Here is a 22,158-nt window from a genome sequence, read left to right on the forward strand (position 1 = left end):
GTAATGTATATTGCACCTCTAACTGGAGGCTGATCTCTACGGAAGATTTTATTTTATTATTTACACACACAGATTTAAGTGCTTGTTCACTTTATTTGAGCCCCCTCTGCATATTACACAAATGTCCGTTTCAAGTCATTGTGCATAGGCGCAGGAGGAGGGAAGCGTACAAAACGGGAGGATCCTGGCTGATGGAAAGGAATTATATCCATATATATTTATACAATTATATTTCCACAGACACTCACATCCCCTGCTTCTTACACACGCGCACACACACACACACACACGCATAGATACATTCCTAAACACACAAACACATTTGCACACTTACATGCGTGCACTCACACACACACACACATATATATATATATATACACACACACACACATACACATATATGTACAAGATGCTTGGGTACACACACACGCACATATATATATATGTACAAGTTACAATAGTGCACACACATACAAATATATACAGGTTAATGGACACGCACACTTATACTGATCTGTACAAACTCAAGACACATATGAATCCAATGATGTCCAACTACTCATTCTGAAACAATGTGGTGATTCTTGTCCATGGTTTGCTATGCATTTATAAAATAAATCAGGCGTAATTTGGGAAACTATCAAAATTATTAATTGGTGAATAATCGGGGGCTAAGTGGGTCCCGATATTATGAAGGTAAAAAAAGGGTGAATAGTTATGGTCAGTGCTGATACCAGTACGGCGAATAGTGTGGATAGTATGGGTGCCAAAGCCACAAGCGTGAGCAGTGATGCCCGGTTTAAATGACCGTGGCTGCAGGAAAAATAACGCGTTGGTGTCTGGAAGGTTAAGAGTGGGGTCCAGCATGACTGGTGTTTTCAGGAGGATGAGACTGGTATGGTTGTTGATACCCACAGGGTAAATAGAAATGGCCAGGGGGGCAGTGCCAGGTGGGTGACACAAGAAGGATGAATATTGAGGCCACAGTGCGTGGTGGAGCTAGGAAGGTGACTAGTGAGGGCCAATGTGTATGTAGGTTACAGGAGGCTGATTAGTATGGACCAGTGAGTGTACCAATCAAGGCAAGTAAATAATGATGGCAGTGTCTGGATGAATAGTGAGGTATGGTGCCCATGTACAGGAGCCAATACCAAGAGAGTGAGTGGGTAAGGCCTATATGGATACCAATACAAGGAGTGTGGATACTAAATTCAAATGCAGATATTAATGGTTAAATGGTGATGGCCGATGTGTGGGTACCAGTGCAAAGATAGTAAGCTCTGGGGTGAAGGCGTATGCCATGAGGACAAGTAGTAAGGGGCCTATATAAGGGTGAATAGTGAGGTCTGGTGAAGCAGTGCAAATAGGCTTGGTATGGGTTCTGGTGCTGAGTCACATAAAGTTCACCAACATTATTGTCAGCCTGATACACATGTCACAAAGCAGATATCAGTCACACACGGGCGTACATTTCACGCCTGGACATATATTGCATGTGGTTGTTACGACAATCTTATAAACAGCCACACATACTTTCCAAAGGGGTTGTCAAGATGATACAATTCACATCGGACTTCCATTGAGAGAGTTTGTGAGTACAAAATTATTCACACCCACACATACAGTCTAATCAGTTGTGACAATATTATTCACACCCACACATACAGTCCAATCAGCAGTGACAATATTTTTCACACCCACACATACAGTCCAATCAGCGTTGTCAATATTATTCACACCCACACATACGGTCTAATCAGTTGTGACAATGTTATTCACACCCACACATACAGTCCAATCAGCGGTGACAATATTATTCACACCCACACATACATTTAAGGGGTTCAGAGGGCAATATTATTCACACCCAGACATGTGATTGAGGGATTGTGAGAGTGCTATTATTCAGACCGAGACATACGTTCCCAGGGGTTGTGAGGCCAGATCATTCATACCCAGACACGCATTTAGTGGACATTACATACAAAAACTTGATAATGTTGAAGAGACTGTTGGTTTCATATAACAAGCTGTCACTTTTTTTGTCATTGGATGTCTCTGCCAGTAGCTGACTTGCTTGACCACAAGGTAAAATGGAGGTGTCATTAGGGGTCTCTCTGTCCATTTCTTTCCGTTATGTCCCAATTTGTGTCATATGACGCCCCTTATCATATGTCCTCCCTGGTAATGGATTCCTGTGTAGAGCTGATGATGTTAGAGGACATCTCGAGGTGACACGTTCAGCCGGTAGGCAGATATGTCTCATGTGTTCTAATAAAAACACTGCAACATTTAGGATCCATCTTTTAAAAGGAAGTGAAGCCTTCTCAAGTCCACAGGATGGCAGCTTTTTACACCTGCAATCAAAGGATGGTTTGCTCTCTTTTATAGTGTGCATCTCTTTTGAACCATCCTTGGTTCTCTGTTATGGAGGGTTTGTAACAAAATGTCTGTCACACAATGTCTGTCATACAATATATGTCTGTCACAAGGTGTCTGTCACACAATGTTTTTTATCATAGGGTGTTTGTCTGTTCAATCTGAGGCTGATGAAAAGGCTGTAGCTTTTTCACAGGTCACAGAGTGTTTGTCACACAATATCTGTCTGTTACAGGATGGCTGTCACACAGGGCATGACTGTCACAGTGTGTCAGTCACACAGTGTCAGTCACACAGTGTCTATCACACAGTGTATATCTGTCACAAGGTGTCTGTCACAGGGTGTCAGTCACGCAGTGCATGTCTGCCAGAAGGTGTCTGTCTCAAAATGTCTGCTACAGCGTGTCAGTCAGGAGTCTCTGTGGTGTCTTTCTGTTACAGGGAGCCTCTCTGTCATGGGGTGTCTTTTAGTTGGTGTATCTTTGTCATGGGATGTCTCCCTATCAATATATGTCTTTCTTTGTCAGTGTGTGTGTGTGTTTGTTGTTCTCTGTGTTGTAGTACATTTCTCTGTCAGGGTTTGTCTCACATTTTCAGGTCAAATCTCAGTTGTAGGGCGTCTCTTTATTGCACAATGTCTCTCTGTCACGGGATGTTTCTCAGCAGCCAAGCATGTGTCTTTTGTGGGGTGTCTCTTTGTCTTAAGTTGTCTCAGTTGCAGCATGTCTCTCTGTTTTGGAGTGTCAGTTTGTAGGATGTAACTCTGTCATCAAGTGTCTGTGCAGTGGGAGGGTGTATCTCTATCATGGCAATCTGTCCTGTCATGAAATGTCTCTCTGTCCAGGGGTGTCTGTTGCAGAGTGTGCCTCTATCAGTGGGTGTTTCTTTTTTGCATGATGTCTCTATCACAGGATTTTATGGAGTGTCTCTTAATCTTTAGAATGTCTCTAATAGGGTGTCTCTGTGTGACAGAATGTTTATCTGTAATGTGGGGTGGTTTTGTTTCAGGAAATCTCTGTTTGAGGAATTATCGCTGTCACGAGGTCTCTCTCTGTCGTGGGGTGTCTTTTTCGTAAGGTGTCTCTGTTTTAGGTTGTCTCTGTTCTAGGATGTATCACTGTCGTGAGCTCTATTTTTGTCATGGGATCTCTGTTTTAGGATGTCTCACTGTCATGGGGTATCCTTGTTGTAACATGTCTCTCCGTCATGGGTTGTCTCTCTGTTGCGCAGTGTCTCTCTCTCTCATGGGGTGTCTCTTCTGAAACCTTAGAAGATTGCAGCTTCAACTCTGCAGCCTTTTCCTTGGTCTTACTCTCTTAACCATTCAGATGCCATTAATCAATGAAATGACTTCTGACCCAGCATTACAGAGTTTTATCTGTTTCCTTCTTCAAATGACTGCAATAAAAAAAAATGGAAAAATTGGTTTATATAGATACAGGGATGACAGGGTTAAATACGATCTGTTATTGTGCAGGATTTATTTATATATTAATAATTATTTTAATTCACCTTAGCTTTTATTTATAATTCAGATAAATAGGGAATATTTTCTTATGGATTAGTTTTCATCATTTTGTTTACATATACTTCATTTACAAAATCTATGTATTTTTAAAACTTTGATGAAAGGTGACAGTTTTCCTTTAAGTAAAGCATTATTTCAATCCATTTTTCAAATGTATCCCACCAAACATACCCATACCTCCCAAGTCTCCATATGTTGGCCCCAAATTCCTCTTTTCTCTTCTATGTCCATTTTTTTTCTATAATAGGGACATACATAAAACAGCAATAACACTCCCAGTAATGTGTCGTTCAACTAAAATAAATGAGTAAAGAAATCAGTATGTTTTAAAACACATTATTGGGAGTTATATTGCTGTGGAGCTCTGTAATACACTCAGACACATTACTGGGAGTATTATTGCTGTGGAGCTCTGTTATACACTCAGACACATTACTGGGAGTATTATTGCTGTGGAGCTCTGTAATACACTCAGACACATTACTGGTAGTATTATTGCTGTGGAGCTCTGTTATACACTCAGACACATTACTGGGAGTATTATTGCTGTGGAGCTCTGTAATACACTCAGACACATTACTGGTAGTATTATTGCTGTGGAGCTCTGTTATACACTCAGACACATTACTGGGAGTATTATTGCTGTGGAGCTCTGTAATACACTCAGACACATTACTGGGAGTATTATTGCTGTGGAGCTCTGTAATACACTCAGACACACCAATAATATGTTAGAAAAGATGGACAGGGAATTTGGGCTCACAATAGAGACTGTCCCTGCTAAATTGGGACACTGGGGAGATATGCACAGTAGGTCAAACTGCAGATATCATGAATAGAGGACAACAGAATAGAGTCACCCAGGCATTGAGATCCATTGCAAAAAACAAATAGTTCAAAATAAAGGTGACTTCAAGGGAATTACAATCATTAAGATACAATGATGTAAAAATAAAAAGAAATCTGAAAGATAAAATAATGACAGTGCCGCTTACAAGGTCATTGATAGGCCCGAGGAGGAGCCTCACCTGTAGTAATCTTCTTGCCCAGGGAGAGGGACTCCCTGCAAGGGGTGGTGCGTCTGTAACCAGTGCTGTTGCTCCAGGGCAAGGCGCTGTAGTTCTGCTGACTGCGCATGCATCGCTTGCAGCTGGTGAGCGGCAGAGAGGGGAGCAGACAAGGAGCTCGGGAGGTCCCTGTAGGGAGAGGCTGAGAGAGAGATGCACTCATAAGTACAATCATTTAGAATACACAATCCTTCAGTTGCTCTCTAATGCTTAGTGCATCTAATATCCACATACGTTTATTACTAGTTCACACAAGGCATCGCTATAACTCCTCCTTCTGCTCCACATAAGATGTCACTATAGCCCCTCCTATTGCTCCATATAATGTATCACTATAACCCCACTTACTGCTCCGTATAATGCATCACTATAACCCCACTTACTGCTCCATATAATGTATCACTATAACCCCACTTACTGCTCCATATAATGTATCACTATAACCCCACTTACTGCTCCATATAATGTATCACTATAACCCCACTTACTGCTCCGTATAATGTATCACTATAACCCCACTTACTGCTCCATATAATGTATCACTATAACCCCACTTACTGCTCCATATAATGTATCACTATAACCCCACTTACTGCTCCGTATAATGTATCACTATAACCCCACTTACTGCTCCGTATAATGCATCACTATAACCCCACTTACTGCTCCATATAATGTATCACTATAACCCCACTTACTGCTCCATATAATGTATCACTATAACCCCACTTACTGCTCCATATAATGTATCACTATAACCCCACTTACTGCTCCATATAATGTATCACTATAACCCCACTTACTGCTCCATATAATGTATCACTATAACCCCACTTACTGCTCCGTATAATGTATCACTATAACCCCACTTACTGCTCCGTATAATGTATCACTATAACCCCACTTACTGCTCCGTATAATGTATCACTATAACCCCACTTACTGCTCCGTATAATGTATCACTATAACCCCACTTACTGCTCCATATAATGTATCACTATAACCCCACTTACTGCTCCATATAATGTATCACTATAACCCCACTTACTGCTCCGTATAATGTATCACTATAACCCCACTTACTGCTTCATATAATGTATCACTATAACCCCACTTACTGCTCAGTATAATGTATCCCTATAACCCCACTTACTGCTCCATATAATGTATCACTATAACCCCACTTACTGCTCCGTATAATGTATCACTATAACCCCACTTACTGCTCCATATAATGTATCACTATAACCCCACTTACTGCTCCATATAATGTATCACTATAACCCCACTTACTGCTCCATATAATGTATCACTATAACCCCACTTACTGCTCCATATAATGTATCACTATAACCCCACTTACTGCTCCGTATAATGTATCACTATAACCCCACTTACTGCTCCGTATAATGTATCACTATAACCCCACTTACTGCTCCATATAATGTATCACTATAACCCCACTTACTGCTCCATATAATGTATCACTATAACCCCACTTACTGCTCCGTATAATGTATCACTATAACCTCACTTACTGCTCCGTATAATGTATCACTATAACCCCACTTACTGCTCCGTATAATGTATCACTATAACCCCACTTACTGCTCCATATAATGTATTACTATAACCCCACTTACTGCTCCGTATAATGTATCACTATAACCTCACTTACTGCTCCGTATAATGTATCACTATAACCTCACTTACTGCTCCGTATAATGTATCACTATAACCCCACTTACTGCTCCATATAATGTATTACTATAACCCCACTTACTGCTCCGTATAATGTATCACTATAACCCCACTTACTGCTCCATATAATGTATTACTATAACCCCACTTACTGCTCCGTATAATGTATCACTATAACCCCACTTACTGCTCCATATAATGTATTACTATAACCCCACTTACTGCTCCGTATCATGTATCACTATAACCCCACTTACTGCTCCGTATAATGTATCACTATAACCCCACTTACTGCTCCGTATAATGTATCACTATAACCCCACTTACTGCTCCGTATAATGTATCACTATAACCCCACTTACTGCTCCGTATAATGTATCACTATAACCCCACTTACTGCTCCATATAATGTATCACTATAACCCCTTTTACTGCTCCGTATAATGTATCACTATAACCCCACTTACTGCTCCGTATAATGTATCACTATAACCCCACTTACTGCTCCGTATAATGTATCACTATAACCCTACTTACTGCTCCGTATAATGTATCACTATAACCCCACTTACTGCTCCGTATAATGTATCACTATAACCCCACTTACTGCTCCATATAATGTATCACTATAACCCCACTTACTGCTCCATATAATGTATCACTATAACCCCACTTACTGCTCCGTATAATGTATCACTATAACCTCACTTACTGCTCCGTATAATGTATCACTATAACCTCACTTACTGCTCCGTATAATGTATCACTATAACCCCACTTACTGCTCCGTATAATGTATCACTATAACCCCACTTACTGCTCCGTATAATGTATCACTATAACCCAACTTACTGCTCCGTATAATGTATCACTATAACCCCTTTTACTGTTCTGTATAATGTATCACTATAACCCCACTTACTGCTCCGTATAATGTATCACTATAACCCCACTTACTGCTCCGTATAATGTATCACTATAACCCCACTTACTGCTCCATATAATGTATCACTATAACCCCTTTTACTGCTCCGTATAATGTATCACTATAACCCCACTTACTGCTCCGTATAATGTATCACTATAACCCCACTTACTGCTCCGTATAATGTATCACTATAACCCCACTTACTGCTCCGTATAATGTATCACTATAACCCCACTTACTGCTCCGTATAATGTATCACTATAACCCCACTTACTGCTCCGTATAATGTATCACTATAACCCCACTTACTGCTCCGTATAATGTATCACTATAACCCCTTTTACTGTTCTGTATAATGTATCACTATAACCCCACTTACTGCTCCATATAATGTATCACTATAACCCCACTTACTGCTCCATATAATGTATCACTATAACCCCTTTTACTGTTCTGTATAATGTATCACTATAACCCCACTTACTGCTCTGTATAATGTATCACTATAACCCCACTTACTGCTCCGTATAATGTATCACTATAACCCCACTTACTGCTCCGTATAATGTATCACTATAACCCCACTTACTGCTCCGTATAATGTATCACTATAACCCCTTTTACTGTTCTGTATAATGTATCACTATAACCCCACTTACTGCTCTGTATAATGTATCACTATAACCCCACTTACTGCTCCGTATAATGTATCACTATAACCCAACTTACTGCTCCGTATAATGTATCACTATAACCCCTTTTACTGTTCTGTATAATGTATCACTATAACCCCACTTACTGCTCCATATAATGTATCACTATAACCCCACTTACTGCTCCATATAATGTATCACTATAACCCCTTTTACTGTTCTGTATAATGTATTACTGTACCCGTTCCCACGATTCAACATAACGCAACAATTTAGCCCCTCCTACTGCCCCACATTACACATCACTTTAACCCCTCCTATTGTTCCCCATAACCCGTCTCTAAAACCCTTCCTAGTACCCCAGTAGGAAGGGCTATAGTGACATTTTATGTGGTCATGTAACTAGTTTAGTCATTCCTTCTGCTACATATAGCCCTTTTTATAGCCCCTTCTATTACGCCATATGTAAGCTATCATTATAACCCCCTATTGCTTTGTATAGCCCATCATTATAGCCCCTCCTACAGCTGGATACAGCCTCTCTCTCTCTATAATAGCCAGATTAACCAGAAGGAAATGTAAAATGGTCGCCTAGGGGCCAGGGGTATGACATGGGCCTGGGCCGCCCAGCCCGTGCACCCACACTTAATTTACCTCTCGCTGCAGTTGACTGACAGTGCCTTGTGACCGGATGGCGGGCCCCCTCCATTCTGTTATGCGCTGAACCCAGGGAACAATATAAATAAACCATTTATAACACTGCAGAAACTGTCATCTAAACCAGGGGAGTTTTTTTAGTGTCTGGATATCTGTAAATAAACCATTTATAATCCAACAGAAAAATTACATATAAAACAATTGGAGTGTTTTACTGTCTGGATACCTGTAAATAAAGTGTTTATAACATTACAGAAAATCTCACCTATTCCAGGGGAATGTTTTACAGACAGTATAACTAGATATTAACTGTTTAGAACAATACAGAAAATGTCATATAAAATGGGGGGCAGAGTGTTACAGTCTGGATATCTGTGGAAAAAAAAAGTTAGAACACTGTATGAAAAGGCATCTAAACAAACATTTTATTGCCTAGATATCTCAATTAATCCTTATATAGCAGCACCTAGAATGCATTTTACTTCTGATAATCTGCAAATACACCATGTAAAAAAAAAAAACTACAGAAATACAATAAAAAATGGGGGTGTATTGCTGTCTGGATATCTGTAACCAAAGGTTTTTAATAACCCCACAGGCTCAGGTTCTAAAGCTTGAATATGGAGATATAGCATACTCCTCGCTAAAACAGTGTCCAATTGTTTCAGGTCCTACATCTTTCCCACTTAGAAATTCCTCTGCCCATGCAATTAACAAGTTCTGAGATATACACGAACAGCCTTTTAGATTATCCACCTGCTCCCTGACCATCTCCGAGATTCTTCACCTGTTTTCCTAATTATCTCTAGGGAATTCCCCATACAATATAAAAGATTCCTCACTTGTTCCACTGATAGATCACCTCTTAGATTCTCCACCTGCTCCCTGACTATCTCCGAAATTCTCCACCTGTTTTCCTAATTTTCTCTAGGGAATTCCCCATACATCATAAAATATTCCCCACCTGTTCCACTGATAGATTACCTCTTAGATTCTCCACCTGCTTCACTGACGACCTCTTATATTCTCCACCCATTCCACTAAAAACGTGTTACATTCCCTACCTGTTTTATCGACAGTCTCTAAAATTCTCTACCTGTTCTACAAAAAAGGTCTCACTTTCTCTTCCTGTTCCTTTAACAACCTCTGAGTTCTCCACCTATTTCACCGAAAACATCTGGACTTGTCCACATGTTCCACTGGATCTGAGATTCTCCACCTGTTTCACTGCCAACTTTTCAGATTATCCACCTAACCTCCGCCTAATCCACCAACAAAGTATAAAATCCCCCAAATGTTTTACTGATAACTTCTGGATTCTTTCTAGGACAACATCTGAGTTTCTAAAACTGTTTATAGGACAACCACTGAGTTATTGAATGAGCACTATGCTGATTCTGGATAATATTATTTACAGCACTGCTTAAGTCACCGGGTAGCAATTCACTTACTCTTGGGAATACAATAATTTTGATTGAAGCTCAATAAAGATTACATACTATATGAAATAGTAATTAATACATTATATATGACCTGATTCTCTCGCTCACCAAAGATTTGCTGCCGTAGCACATCACTGTCGTGCAAGGGGTGGGGAATCAGGGGATTTGGTAGACCAGCTGCAGGATATGGGATCCGTGTGAGATGGGATCCTGAAGTTAGTGGATCCATAAGGGGGTGCACAGCAGCAGAGGCTAGATCGGAGAGAGAGGAGAGTCAAAAATAATATTTTATTTATATAGTGCCAGATATTTCTACAGTGCAGGATGAATAGCAAATGTTTGTTTGAGAGACAGAAACAAACTGATGCTCTCAAGGAGATTTATTAAATTGTCATTTTCTGAAAGGTGGGCCAATTACCATAAAAAAACAATGGAATTAGCAGAAATGTTCCATTGACGATTAAACCACCTTTACAGTTTTGCTCTGCTTTTCAGAGCATGACACTTTGATAAATCTCCTAATGATATGAAGAGAGCCTTATCCCTACGTTCAAAAATCCAAATAAATGGTTGACCATGCCAATCTCTACTTTTTACTCTACTGCAGCACTCACCTGCATGGATAGCATCCTGCTGGTGTAGGTGTAAGTGGGAGTGAATGTGTGAATGCTGATGATGATGAGGGGTCACATTCAGCATTTGGAGTCTTGTGAGAGGATCTCCACTCAGAGCCGCCACTCTTTCAGCATGCTGCCGCTCTGCAGCCAGACGCTCTGCATAGGACAGCTCTCCACGGCCACCCCCCGCTGCTCCAGGTCCTCCAGGTGCTCCACCAGGTCCTCCACCAGCAGCCCCCAAGGTCAATCTCTCTCTTTCTAGGGCATGAGCATGTGCGTGTTGCCCATGATGATAAGTGAAAGCAGGATGTAACCCCATTTGAGGAGGTACACCTGCAGCAGATGGAGGAGGTTGTGGAGGTTGATGGTGTGATGCTGGAGGAGGTGGGAGAGGAAGGGAGGATGGGTGAAGGGTATCCAGCTCCCCTGGTTTAACTTCATACCCAGGCTTCAGCCTCTCCCTAAGCTCACGCTCAGCCCTTGAAGGGTCACTTGCAAACACAGCAGGAAGGTTATAGGCAAGAAGTGGGTCTCCTAGGGGTAGGTAGAAAGGGTGGTGAGGTGGGTGTCCAGGCTGTGGAGCTCGTCCAGCTGGTGAAAGTACATGGGGACGAGCATATTCACTAAGGGTGCGAAGGGCAGGAGTATCAGGACCCAGATAAGGAGGAACAGCAGCCACAGCTCCAGGAGGTTCAAAGTGAGGAGGCCGTGAGGGTGCTGAGGATGGAGATGGCATAGTTAAAGAGGGGTGATGAGGAGGCTGTTGAGGACAGAGCTGAGGGCAGTCATGAGAGCGAGACTCCATTTTCTAAAATGAAAAGGAGGAAGCAGGTTATTAATATTTGTCTGACTCCTGTTATCCCCAATTTGTGGTGTCATATAATGAAGTGATATGTCTATCTATCTACATTCTACAATATATATTACAGTTTAAAGCCAGTATAGATGCCATAACCAGATGAAACCTAGTGGTGGACTAGTGAAAACAATCCAGAAAAGGGTGGATTGCATCTGTAAAGGTCGCTATTCGCTAAGATAAATATAGTTACATGTTTTTTGTAAAAACATATTTAAATTTGGGTGAAGTATAACAATGGTGGAAGGTGGCTCCAGCGCATGGAGCTGGCCATGGAAAGAAGTTCTGTCTCCATATACTCCTCTAAGGTACAAAGGGCATCTTTTAATGCGTTGGTAGTGATCCGTAAATTTCCACTTTGATGAATTATAGATACTGTACTGGATATAAGCAAAGAGCTAGATGTATACATGTTAGATAAAATGTGGATCCTAAGGGACATACAGATATAACTGGATGAAAGACACAAAACTCTTGTCATACAGAACAGGTGGTGTGAGGGCTTTTTATAAACTAGGTGCTTATCAAAAATATACAGGGCCAAATTAGGTCTTATGGTCACTACATTCAAGAAGAAAAAAACACTTGATTCCAGGATGACATGAAGACTTGAATCGCTCACCGCGTTCCTCTCCAGCTCACGCTCCCTCTCACGCTCGCGGTCACGCTCTTCGCGAGCTCTCTGTTCACTCTCTCTTCGTGCTCTTTCTATTTGTTCAGAGCGTTTTTTGGACAGCTTGGAGCCTTCAAGGGGCACAAAATAAAGATCGGTCCGGCAACAGGAGTTATAACCACGGTCCAGGTGCTTGTTAAACCTTGTGGTACAAAAATTGTGCAAAACAGACAAATCAGAGGAAATATTGATTTGGAGGAAGGGGAAACAAGTTAAAAATTTCGCTATTCTGAGCCTCTACATATAACAACCCCTTAGACCAGTGGTTCAAAACCCAACCCAACCCAACCCAGTCCTCAAGTGACTCAAGTACCCCCTAACAGTCCAGAATTTAGGGATTACCTAGTTGTGTTTAAGGTGTTTTTAGAAAAAGAAAAAACAAACACTTTTGACACAACAGGGTAATCCCTAAATCCTGGACTGGTAGGGGGTACTTGAGGACTGCGTTGGCAACCCCTGCCTTAGACATTTGTGCTTAATTATAAGTTAAGTTTAATTATAACAACTATATTTGTGCTTAATTAGATAAGTACTTATCTAAAGTAGCATAACGACCACATGTGTTGTAGCAGACATCCCGTGTGCACAATAAGATCTATTATTAATCCAGGTTTCCCATTGTATGCTCAAAGGGTCTTCCTAGCTATGGAAACCTCCAAGCCTCTGAACTTGAGCTTTAAGAATAGTAGTGCCTATTGTGTAATTTCCTAATTCTTGTAATCCTTACCATTCAAGTTTTCATTTATTTTTTATCTCCTGCAACTTGCCTATAAACCATCGTCATGGTCTCATATCCTTACCTGGCAGACTGGCTGGCATGACTTGGTGTGTCCACAAGCTTTGGTGGTGGAGAGGGGCTGGTGACTGGTGGGACTGGACTTTCTCCTTCCCCTTCACACTCTTCAGGAGGTTCCTGTTTTATTTGTACCGCTGTAGGAGCTGGTGGAGGAGGTGCAGGAGGTGCAGGAGGAGGTGCAGAGGATGGAGGTGAAGTCTCCTTATAACTTTGGGAAGGGAGAGGGGGTGGGGTAGAGGTTGGAAAAGATCCTGCCTTATAAGGCGGTGGAGGCCCACTTTTGTAGGGAGGAGCAGGTGGAGGTGGCCCCTTATAGCCTTGGAAAGGGTAATTAGTATTATACGCTTGAGAATTGTTGGGATAGTTACAAACTGAAGGGGAAGAATGAGGCTGATAAATGGGATGTGTGGGCTGTTGGTTCTCTGTCTGTGATGGGAACCCTAAATTACCCCCTCCAGAAGAGGGTTGGGGTAGAATATGGGAAGAGTTAGTTGGTGCAGGTGATTGTCCACCACCATTTCCTCCTCCTGCAACTGTATGCTGCCCGCTGCTTTGAAGGGGTGCATTTGATGAAATAAGCCCCCCTGGCTGAATCTGAGGTGGGTGGTGTCCTGTTTGAGGTGTGCCACTAGGAGGCAGAGTACTCTGTGAAGTGGGGGAGCGCCCTCTGTTTGGCAGGATGTGGGGATGATGTGGATTTGTTGAGGGATGGTTAGGGGACTGCCCCCTGGCTGTTGTAGCCCCTCCATGTGTGTGTAGAACACTGCCCTGGGACCCTGCTGACTGAATATGCCCAGCAGGAGGTATTGGATGTGGAGGGTGGTTATTAAGAGGGGACTGAGTTCTGGTGCCACCATGGTGGGAGGCTGTGAATCCGCCAGCAATATTTTGTCCACCACCCACTTGTCCATTCTGGGGAGGCGGTTGAGGGTAATGGGGACCACCGCCACTTCGACTGTAATTTATGCCACTTTGAGCCCATGTTTGGTGTGGACCTGGTTGAGGCTGTCCATATTTGCCTTGTGGTGGGTAGGGGTGGGGATAACCAGATGGGTATTGGCTTGGGTAAGGTGGGTACCGGAGGGTACATGGTGCAGGAGGTAGAGGTTGTCCAGCCTTTTCTCCTACTTGTGGAGAAAGTCCAGGGGAGGCATTTAGAGGACGCAGTGCAGGGGGAGGTGGAAGGTTGTGAGACACATGAGGATAAGATGTAGAGGACGAAGAGCAGGTAGACACACTAGCAGAGGCGGTGGGAGAACCCTGCTGGGGTCTAGGAGAGCCCAAACCTGCTATGGGTGTGGTAGGAGGTGGCTTTGCCTGCGCAGGTTGTTGAGGCCCAGCTTTCACAACCCCACTGTTGCTGGGATATAGTTGTGGAAGGTGTGGGGCTTGATAGCTTCGGGCAGTTGGAAGTTCATTTTGTGAAACTGGTTGTGGGGCTTGAGAGGTGGGTGGCAGAATAGGAACCTCAGGAATTGGCGAGCTTGGGGGCTGAGGTGAGTTAGGCCCCCTGTATAAAGATGGGAAGGATTTTGGGGATGGAACAGAAGAGGCATCACTCTCGCTATCTCCACTGTGCAGACTTGGAGATGTGCTACGGTTATCCTGGTCAATGTCACGTGGGTCGCTGCCACCATCCTCATTACAGCTCTGGCCATCCAGGCTTTCCTCATCTGGTGGGGGACGTGGGACCTCAGGAGACTGCAAAGAAAGTGTGTGTTTATAGATTACTACACATGCACTCTATTACTTTATTAAGAAGGTTTACTTTAAACAAATGGGCAGTAGAAGAGGTTTTATAGGGAGTGGTGATTCATTAGGATTCATGATTCATTAGGATTCATAGGAAATAATGATATGGAGTACAGTAGAGAGCTATAAAGAAGCATTAGGCACATAACATGGAGTAACAGGAGGCGTTATAGGGAGGTGTTACATGGAGTAAAAGGCAGAGTTATGGGGAGGTATAACATGGAGTAACAGGCGGAGTTATAGGGAGGTATAGCATGGAGTAACAGGAGGAGTTATAAGAAGGAATAGAATGGACTAACAGGAGGAGTTAAAGGGAGGTATAACAAGGAGTAAGGAGAAGTTATAGGGAGGTATAACATTGAGAAACAGCAGGAGTTATGAGGAGCTGCAACATGGAGTAACCCAATAAGTTATACAAAGGGTTAACACTAAATAACAGAGGAAGTTACGATTAGGGTGCATTTTTTAAGAGGAATTAAATGGGTCAATATGGTGAGCTATAGCGACTGCAATATGAAACAAAAGAATATATTATAGAGGTTACATATAGAGGTTACACGCACTAATATTAAGCGTTCTTCAAAAGACATAAAGCAAATGCTAGCTTTTGGCTTAGCTAATTAGTTGTAGTTTTGCTCCTCAAACCTAGGCCTAAATTGAATATTTTTGGACAAGCTCTTCCAATGATTTAATATTTAAAAAAAATATTTTATGATTAACTGAAATAATTTATGTACAATATAATTTTTGCAATTTGAACATTTTTGAAAATCAATTAAAATAAAATATATACCGTATATACTCGAGTATAAGCCGACCTGAATATAAGCCGAGGCCCCTAATTTTACCCAAAAAAAATGGGAAAATGTATTGACTCGAGTATAAGACTAGGGTGGGAAATGCAGCAGCTACTGGTAAATTTCTAAATAAAATTAGATCCTAAAAAAATGATATTAATTGATTATTTATTTACAGTGTGTGTATATAATGAATGCAGTGTGTGTGTATGAGTGCAGTGTGTGTATGAGTGCAGTGTGTGTATGAGTGCAGTGTGTGTATGAGTGCAGTGTGTGTGTATGAGTGCAGTGTGTGTATGAGTGCAGTGTGTATTAGTGTATGACTGCAGTGTGTGTGTGTGAGTGCAGTGTGTGTATGAGTGCAGTGTGTATGTATGAATGCAGTGTGTGTGTATGAGTGCAGTGTGTGTATGAGTGCAGTGTGTGCAGTGTGTATGTATGAGTGCAGTGTGTGTGTGTATGAATGCAGTGTGTGTGTATGAGTGCAGTGTGTGTATGAGTGCAGTGTGTGTGAATGAATGCAGTGTGTATGAATGCAGTGTGTGTATGAGTGCAGTGTGTGTGTATGAATGCAGTGTGTGTGTATGAGTGCAGTGTGTGTGTGTGAATGCAGTGTGTGTATGAGTGCAGTGTGTGTGTGTGTGTGATGCAGAGTGTGATGCAGAGCCTTGGTGGGGGGTGGGCATTTTTAATATTTTTTTTATTATTATTATTTTAATTTTTGGGGGGGTTATATTCTTATTTATTTATTTTTATTATTATTTTATTATTATTATTAATTTTTTTTTTCGTCCCCCCTCCCTGCTTGATACATGGCAGGGAGGGGGGCTCTCCTTCCCTGGTGGTCCAGTGGCATTGGCAGTTCAGTGAGGGGAAGGGGGCTGGCAGAGAGCACTTACCTCTCCTGCAGCTCCTGTCAGCTCCCTTCTCCTCCGCGCCGGTCCGTGCAGCTCTTCTGTCAGCTCACACTGTAAGTCTCGCGAGAGCCGCACTATGTCCCCGCGGCTCTCGCGAGACTTACACTGGGAGCTGACAGAGGTGCTGAACGGACCACCGCGGAGGAGGAGGGAGCTGACAGGAGCTGCAGGAGAGGTAAGTAACCGCACACAGCCCCCAGTCTGTATAATGGCAATGTAAATTGCCATAATACAGACAGTGACTCAAGTATAAGCCGAGTTGGGGTTTTTCAGCACAAAAAATGTGCTGAAAAACTCGGCTTATACTCGAGTATATACGGTATATATATATCCAAACATATTAAATCATTTGAAAAGCTTATGGAAAAATATTAAAATTAAGGCCATAACCTTCAGTGTTTCTCCAAAATAGTTGTTGTCACCGGGAAGCAAACAAGGGAGCTGTAGTTGAACTGTCCTTTAAATATATCCATATACTGTGCATGTTCATTAAGTTGTCAGGGTATTTATATCGGCAGACATTTTGTGCTATGATAGAAATTAAAATGTATATTGTCAGAGTCACTCTGAACAGAGCAGACTCCATTTTGTTATTTTCAAGCTAACAAAAGACACAAGATTTCTATCCTTTCTGTAAAGCTAACTACTGAGCTGGGAGCTTAGGAATGTTTGTATATACAAATCAAGTGATAAGAAATGAGAATGGGGGATGGGCAGACTGTCTAAATGCTAATGGAATAGAAAAAATTCTAAACCCAGACATTTGTGACAGAGAAGATTAAATACGGTAATTTAATTTTACTTTCGATATTGTATAAGATCCCATTGTAATTTAGAGGTCAGACACATAGTCTGAAGAAAGCCTAAAGAAACACTTTGAACTGACAGAAAACTTAAGTTATAGATAACCATAAAGATAAGTTAAATTACGTCAAAATAGCCACCAGGAAAAGTTAACTCTTTCCTGGATAGGAATGTTTAGTGGGACGAGACTGCCCTCTATAGACCAAATACTTAAATTGCTATCTGGAAGGTAACCACACCTCCAGTTTTCTATTGGTCTATCACCTAGTGACGAACAGAGAATTTTTCCCTTTAAAAGTTAAGACAAAGGGAAGAGAGAGGAGCGAAGGAAGCAAAGGAGTGAGCAGTCGGGGTAAGAGGTCAAAGAGTCGGAAGCAGGCTAAGAAAGAAAAGCAGAGTCAGAGTGAGAAAGAAACATTCCTTGACACTTAGCTACCTGAGAACATCTGATGAGAATGTCTACTCAACTGGTAATTATACTGGTTTCATTTAATTAATCTAAATTAATTCAAATTTTTCTAATAGCATGATATATGACTGGATAAATCATGATCAGATTTCGATATTTAGAAATCTTAGTTAACTAAGAAGTATATAGTTATAACCATTCCATTCTGCAGCTGGAATTAGAATAATTATGTATTTATGTGATTTATCACATGTTAGCATATCGTGATATTCATCCAGGTGTATTGATTTGCTCTAAAATAAGATAAAATATCTGTTTAGGCAAGTTAAAATTCTGCTTATAGAACATGGTAGATTACTCTTATTGGATGGTTCCAGGAAATGACTAATGAGCTGGTTTAAATGTTATTTTATTTAAAATTACATGAGAATAGATCTTAATTACCTAGAAGGTCTAGCCAGCATTGAAAGGGTTATTCTAACTGTTAGCTAAGTTTTATGGCCTTATGCTGCAAGCTGTGTGAAAGAAAGTTTCTCTGTGAAGCCCATCATAAATCTTTGTCTTGACAATTGGCTGTGTTAACCATTGGAATGTATTGCCATTTGTATTGCATACTCATGTTATACTGAATTTTCATTGATTATTATCACGCATGTTACATATTATTATTATTTAAATTGTCACAATAAATTGTATCTATTTTTATAACAAATTGTGATTTTATTTATATGGAATACATTTCACTTACACGATAACGATCTTTAAGCCTTCATTTCTGACCATCCTGATTTCTCATCCTACATGGAACTCTAGCACTTATTCTGAATGGATTTTCATGTCCAAGATGTGAAACATTTGATGGAGTAAATTACTTTTTTACATTCTAGTAATCTTCTCCTTATACGAATGAGAACCTTACCTCCATCTTTACTTTCTTTTCGGTTTTCCCTGCTTCTCCCTCACTCTCAGATGAATCTTTTACTCTGTCTCGTTTACTGCTCTTAGATACAGAATCATCCATCCGTCCCTTCTATGAGGGGGAAAAAAAAAATTGCATTTTTCTTTTATTCCACACTGGCAGCTCCATCAACCATTTTGTTTTTAAGCAGTGTTAAAATTGTCAGCTTGAAGATTCATCACCAACCAATCTTCTATCACCACTACCTCACCCCAAAACCATTACTACCTACCCCCGGCTTTACCTGTATTCTCTCTTCCATCTCCATAACAGCCAGCTCACTAGTTATGTTACCAACCCACTTACCAAATTTCATCACCAGCATATTCCTAACTCCTTCCCTAAAACCCATCACCTCCCTAGCTCTATCAGCACCCCATTGCCAAACTGAACCAAGAACTCTATTATCACATCATCATCAAGTTCTATCACTATCAACTTGATCCCTAGCTTTATCACCACCTCCTCATCAAACTGCACCATGATCTCATCCCTAGCTAAATCACCAAATCCTCATCAAACTGAATGAACACCCCACCCCTTGCTTTATCACCACCTCCTCGTGAAACTGCACTAACATTCCACCCCTGGCTTTATCACCACCTCCTTATCAAATTGCACCAACATTCTATCTCTAACTCTATCACCACATACTTGTCAAACGGCAACAACATTCCATCCCTGGCTCAATCACCACCTCTTATTTGATACTGGCTAATTTGGTACTGTAGCTCAAAAAACATCTTGATCGAAATGGAATATCCTCCATAGCTTTATCACCATCTCATCCTTAGCTCTATAAGCAACCCCTCGCTAAATTCTATCACCATCCCATCTTCCTAGCTCTATTATCATCCCATCTCCAAAATCATTACCAACACCCCACCACTATATCTATTAGCACCTCTTCTCTATCACATTCCCCTCCCTAAATTGTATCACTACTACATCCCTAGTTCTTTTAGCAACCTATTTCATAGCTCCAGGTAGCTCTCTTTATTTCTTACCTAACTTCAATACACCCCTTTACCAACTCCTATAGCACCTTCTGCTCCAGTTTCAGTACAACTCCACCTTCTTACTAGTACTGTCATCCCTTCATTACCATAGCCTTGGCAATCACAATGCCTTCTCCTAATTACCTCATCAGTCTAAGGTCCATCAACATCCATTCCTCAGCATTGACTAACCTTATCAATGAAATAATCACCACCATCATGTCAGTACAAACACCACCCTTCTCCCTCACCATTTCCTCTCCTAGTTCTATGGTCGTGCTTCTACCCAGCTGCAGTCTTTCTTCCCAGTTTACTCTCCTATACTCACCATCACCTTTCCACTTGGCCTTGCTTTCTCACTTTTGCTGTCACTACTCGAAGTGCTGATTGCTCCAGGTGAGGCTCGTCCCCTTGCTCTGCGTTCCTCCCGGGGGCCCACACTCTCCTTTCTCCTACCGCTCCTCATCGACATCTTCCCAGGAAGACAAATCAAACATCATGGAGGAAAATTTTCATGTCCTTCTGTGTAAGCTTATCCATGCACACTGTGCCCAGGCCTTCTTTAACACACTATATATAGATGAAATTTGCTCTACAGGTTATTATAAATCTCATTCCATTCAAGTGATCAATCTCATACCATTGTATGTGTAACAACCTATGGTGAGTGGAGAATCCTCTATTGAAACTTTATATTTTTGAAATTCCTATTCTTTGTTTTTTGAAAATTGCACTTTCCAGCATCAGCACTGTGAGGTTCATGACTCCACCAGGATCCTTAGTTTCATTTCATTTGTCTACATTCATTTCTCTCAAACTATTCTACTTAATGCCAAAGTGGCCAGGACTCTCCAACCCATACCACTATGCAGATCTCCCTACATAGAGACGGGGCTGTAGCTGCTGGTACAGGGGTCATGTACTCCAGAAGCTACATCTAGTCTAGGATAACTCAAAGTATGACAACAAGGGATTTATTCACTGCACATGGAATTTTGCTGAACTGGAAAACAGGTGTGGAAAACAAATAGGAAATCTTGCTAAATGGATGGATATTTCCATGCTTATGTTGGCTTACATTTTTTTTTAAATGTCAATTTATTGCAGCTCTTTAGTGAATAAATTTCTTTATCTGCATCTCCTTATTTTTATCCATGGCCTGTGACCACATCCTGTTTTAGAGATAGAAAATCATATGTATTCCAATATCCAACTCACTGACTGTAGCTGTGAAACTCATTCCTATACCAGATTTAATGACTGTACTGAAGAGTTCCGTCTCTGACATTCAGTGTGATGTCACAGAGTTTGGGTATCTACACAGCTCTACCTCTGACTCACTGTGTGATGATGTCACAATGTTTGAGTCTATGACCCGCTCTGTCTCTGGGGTTTTGAGTGATGTCACAGTTCTGAGTCCAGCTTTGATTGCCACTGACTCACAGTGTCTGGATCTGAGGTCAGGTCAGGTATGTTTTTAACTCTAAATGGTATATCAAACTATTTGGGTCTGAAACCTGATCCCTAACTGTGTTAGGGTCTGAGCCTAGCTCTCTCTCTAACTTTGTGTTTGGGTCTGGGCCAAACTCTATCTCTAACTTTGTGTTTGGGTCGGGGTCTAGCTCTGTCTCTGACTTGGTGTTTGGGTCTGGGCCTAGCTCTCTCTCTGACTTGGTTTTTGGGTCTGTGCCAAACTCTGTCTCTAACTTTGTGTTTGGGTTTGGGCCTAGCTCTCTCTCTCTGACTTGGTGTTTGGGTCTGGGCATAGCTCTGTCTCTGACTTGGTGTTTGGGTCTGGGCCTAGCTCTCTCTCTGACTTGGTGTTTGGGTCTGTGCCAAACTCTGTCTCTAACTTTGTGTTTGGGTCTGGGCCTAGCTCTCTCTCTCTGACTTGGTGTTTGGGTCTGGGCATAGCTCTGTCTCTGACTTGGTGTTTGGGTCTGGGCCTAGCTCTCTTTCTGACTTGGTGTTTGGGTCTGTGCCAAACTCTGTCTCTAACTTTGTGTTTGGGTCTGGGCCTAGCTCTGTCTCTGACTTAGTGTTTGGGTCTGGGCCTAGCTCTGTCTCTGACTTGGTGTTTGGGTCTGGGCCTAGCTCTCTCTCTGACTTGGTGTTTGGGTCTGTGCCAAACTCTGTCTCTAACTTTGTGTTTGGGTCTGGGCCTAGCTCTCTCTCTCTGACTTGGTGTTTGGGTCTGAGCCTAGCTCTGTCTCTAACTTTGTGTTT

The 22,158-nt window shown here is 41.6% G+C and overlaps 1 protein-coding gene across 3 annotated transcripts; it reads right to left on the reverse strand.

Moving 5' to 3' along the window:
* Positions 1–73: 73 nt before the first annotated feature.
* On the reverse strand, positions 74–21,456 carry ATN1 (atrophin 1). Of its 3 annotated transcripts, XM_063435189.1 has the most exons (10): positions 21,263–21,456; positions 20,261–21,211; positions 18,896–19,006; positions 13,302–14,998; positions 12,451–12,643; positions 10,970–11,780; positions 10,464–10,607; positions 8,911–8,976; positions 4,936–5,116; positions 74–3,777 (listed from the first exon to the last, which is right to left on the reverse strand). In XM_063435189.1, the coding sequence occupies exons 2-10, from the start codon at positions 20,402–20,404 to the stop codon at positions 3,744–3,746; spliced, it is 3,381 nt and encodes a 1,126-aa protein (XP_063291259.1). In that variant the 5' UTR covers positions 20,405–21,211; positions 21,263–21,456; the 3' UTR covers positions 74–3,743. The 3 variants fall into 3 exon arrangements, with proteins under 3 accessions (XP_063291259.1, XP_063291260.1, XP_063291261.1); XM_063435190.1 differs by having other exon boundaries at positions 4,903–5,116; positions 20,261–21,456; XM_063435191.1 differs by lacking the exon at positions 8,911–8,976 and having other exon boundaries at positions 20,261–21,455.
* Positions 21,457–22,158: the final 702 nt, after the last annotated feature.

Source organism: Pelobates fuscus, chromosome 10 (genome assembly GCF_036172605.1).
Source record: "Pelobates fuscus isolate aPelFus1 chromosome 10, aPelFus1.pri, whole genome shotgun sequence".
Lineage (NCBI taxonomy): Eukaryota > Metazoa > Chordata > Amphibia > Anura > Pelobatidae > Pelobates > Pelobates fuscus.

What these genes read in the sequence shown, in the direction of transcription:
- ATN1 (XM_063435189.1), bottom strand. Translation starts at nt 20,404, where the DNA reads ATGTCGATGAGGAGCGGTAGGAGAAAGGAGAGTGTGGGCCCCCGGGAG. An exon ending in CATGCCAGCCAGTCTGCCAG is followed by an intron (nt 12,644 to 13,301) that starts GTAAGGATATGA and finishes TTGTACCACAAG; the next exon opens with GTTTAACAAGCACCTGGACC. An exon ending in GGGCAAGAAGATTACTACAG is followed by an intron (nt 3,778 to 4,935) that starts GTGAGGCTCCTC and finishes TTTTTATTGCAG; the next exon opens with TCATTTGAAGAAGGAAACAG.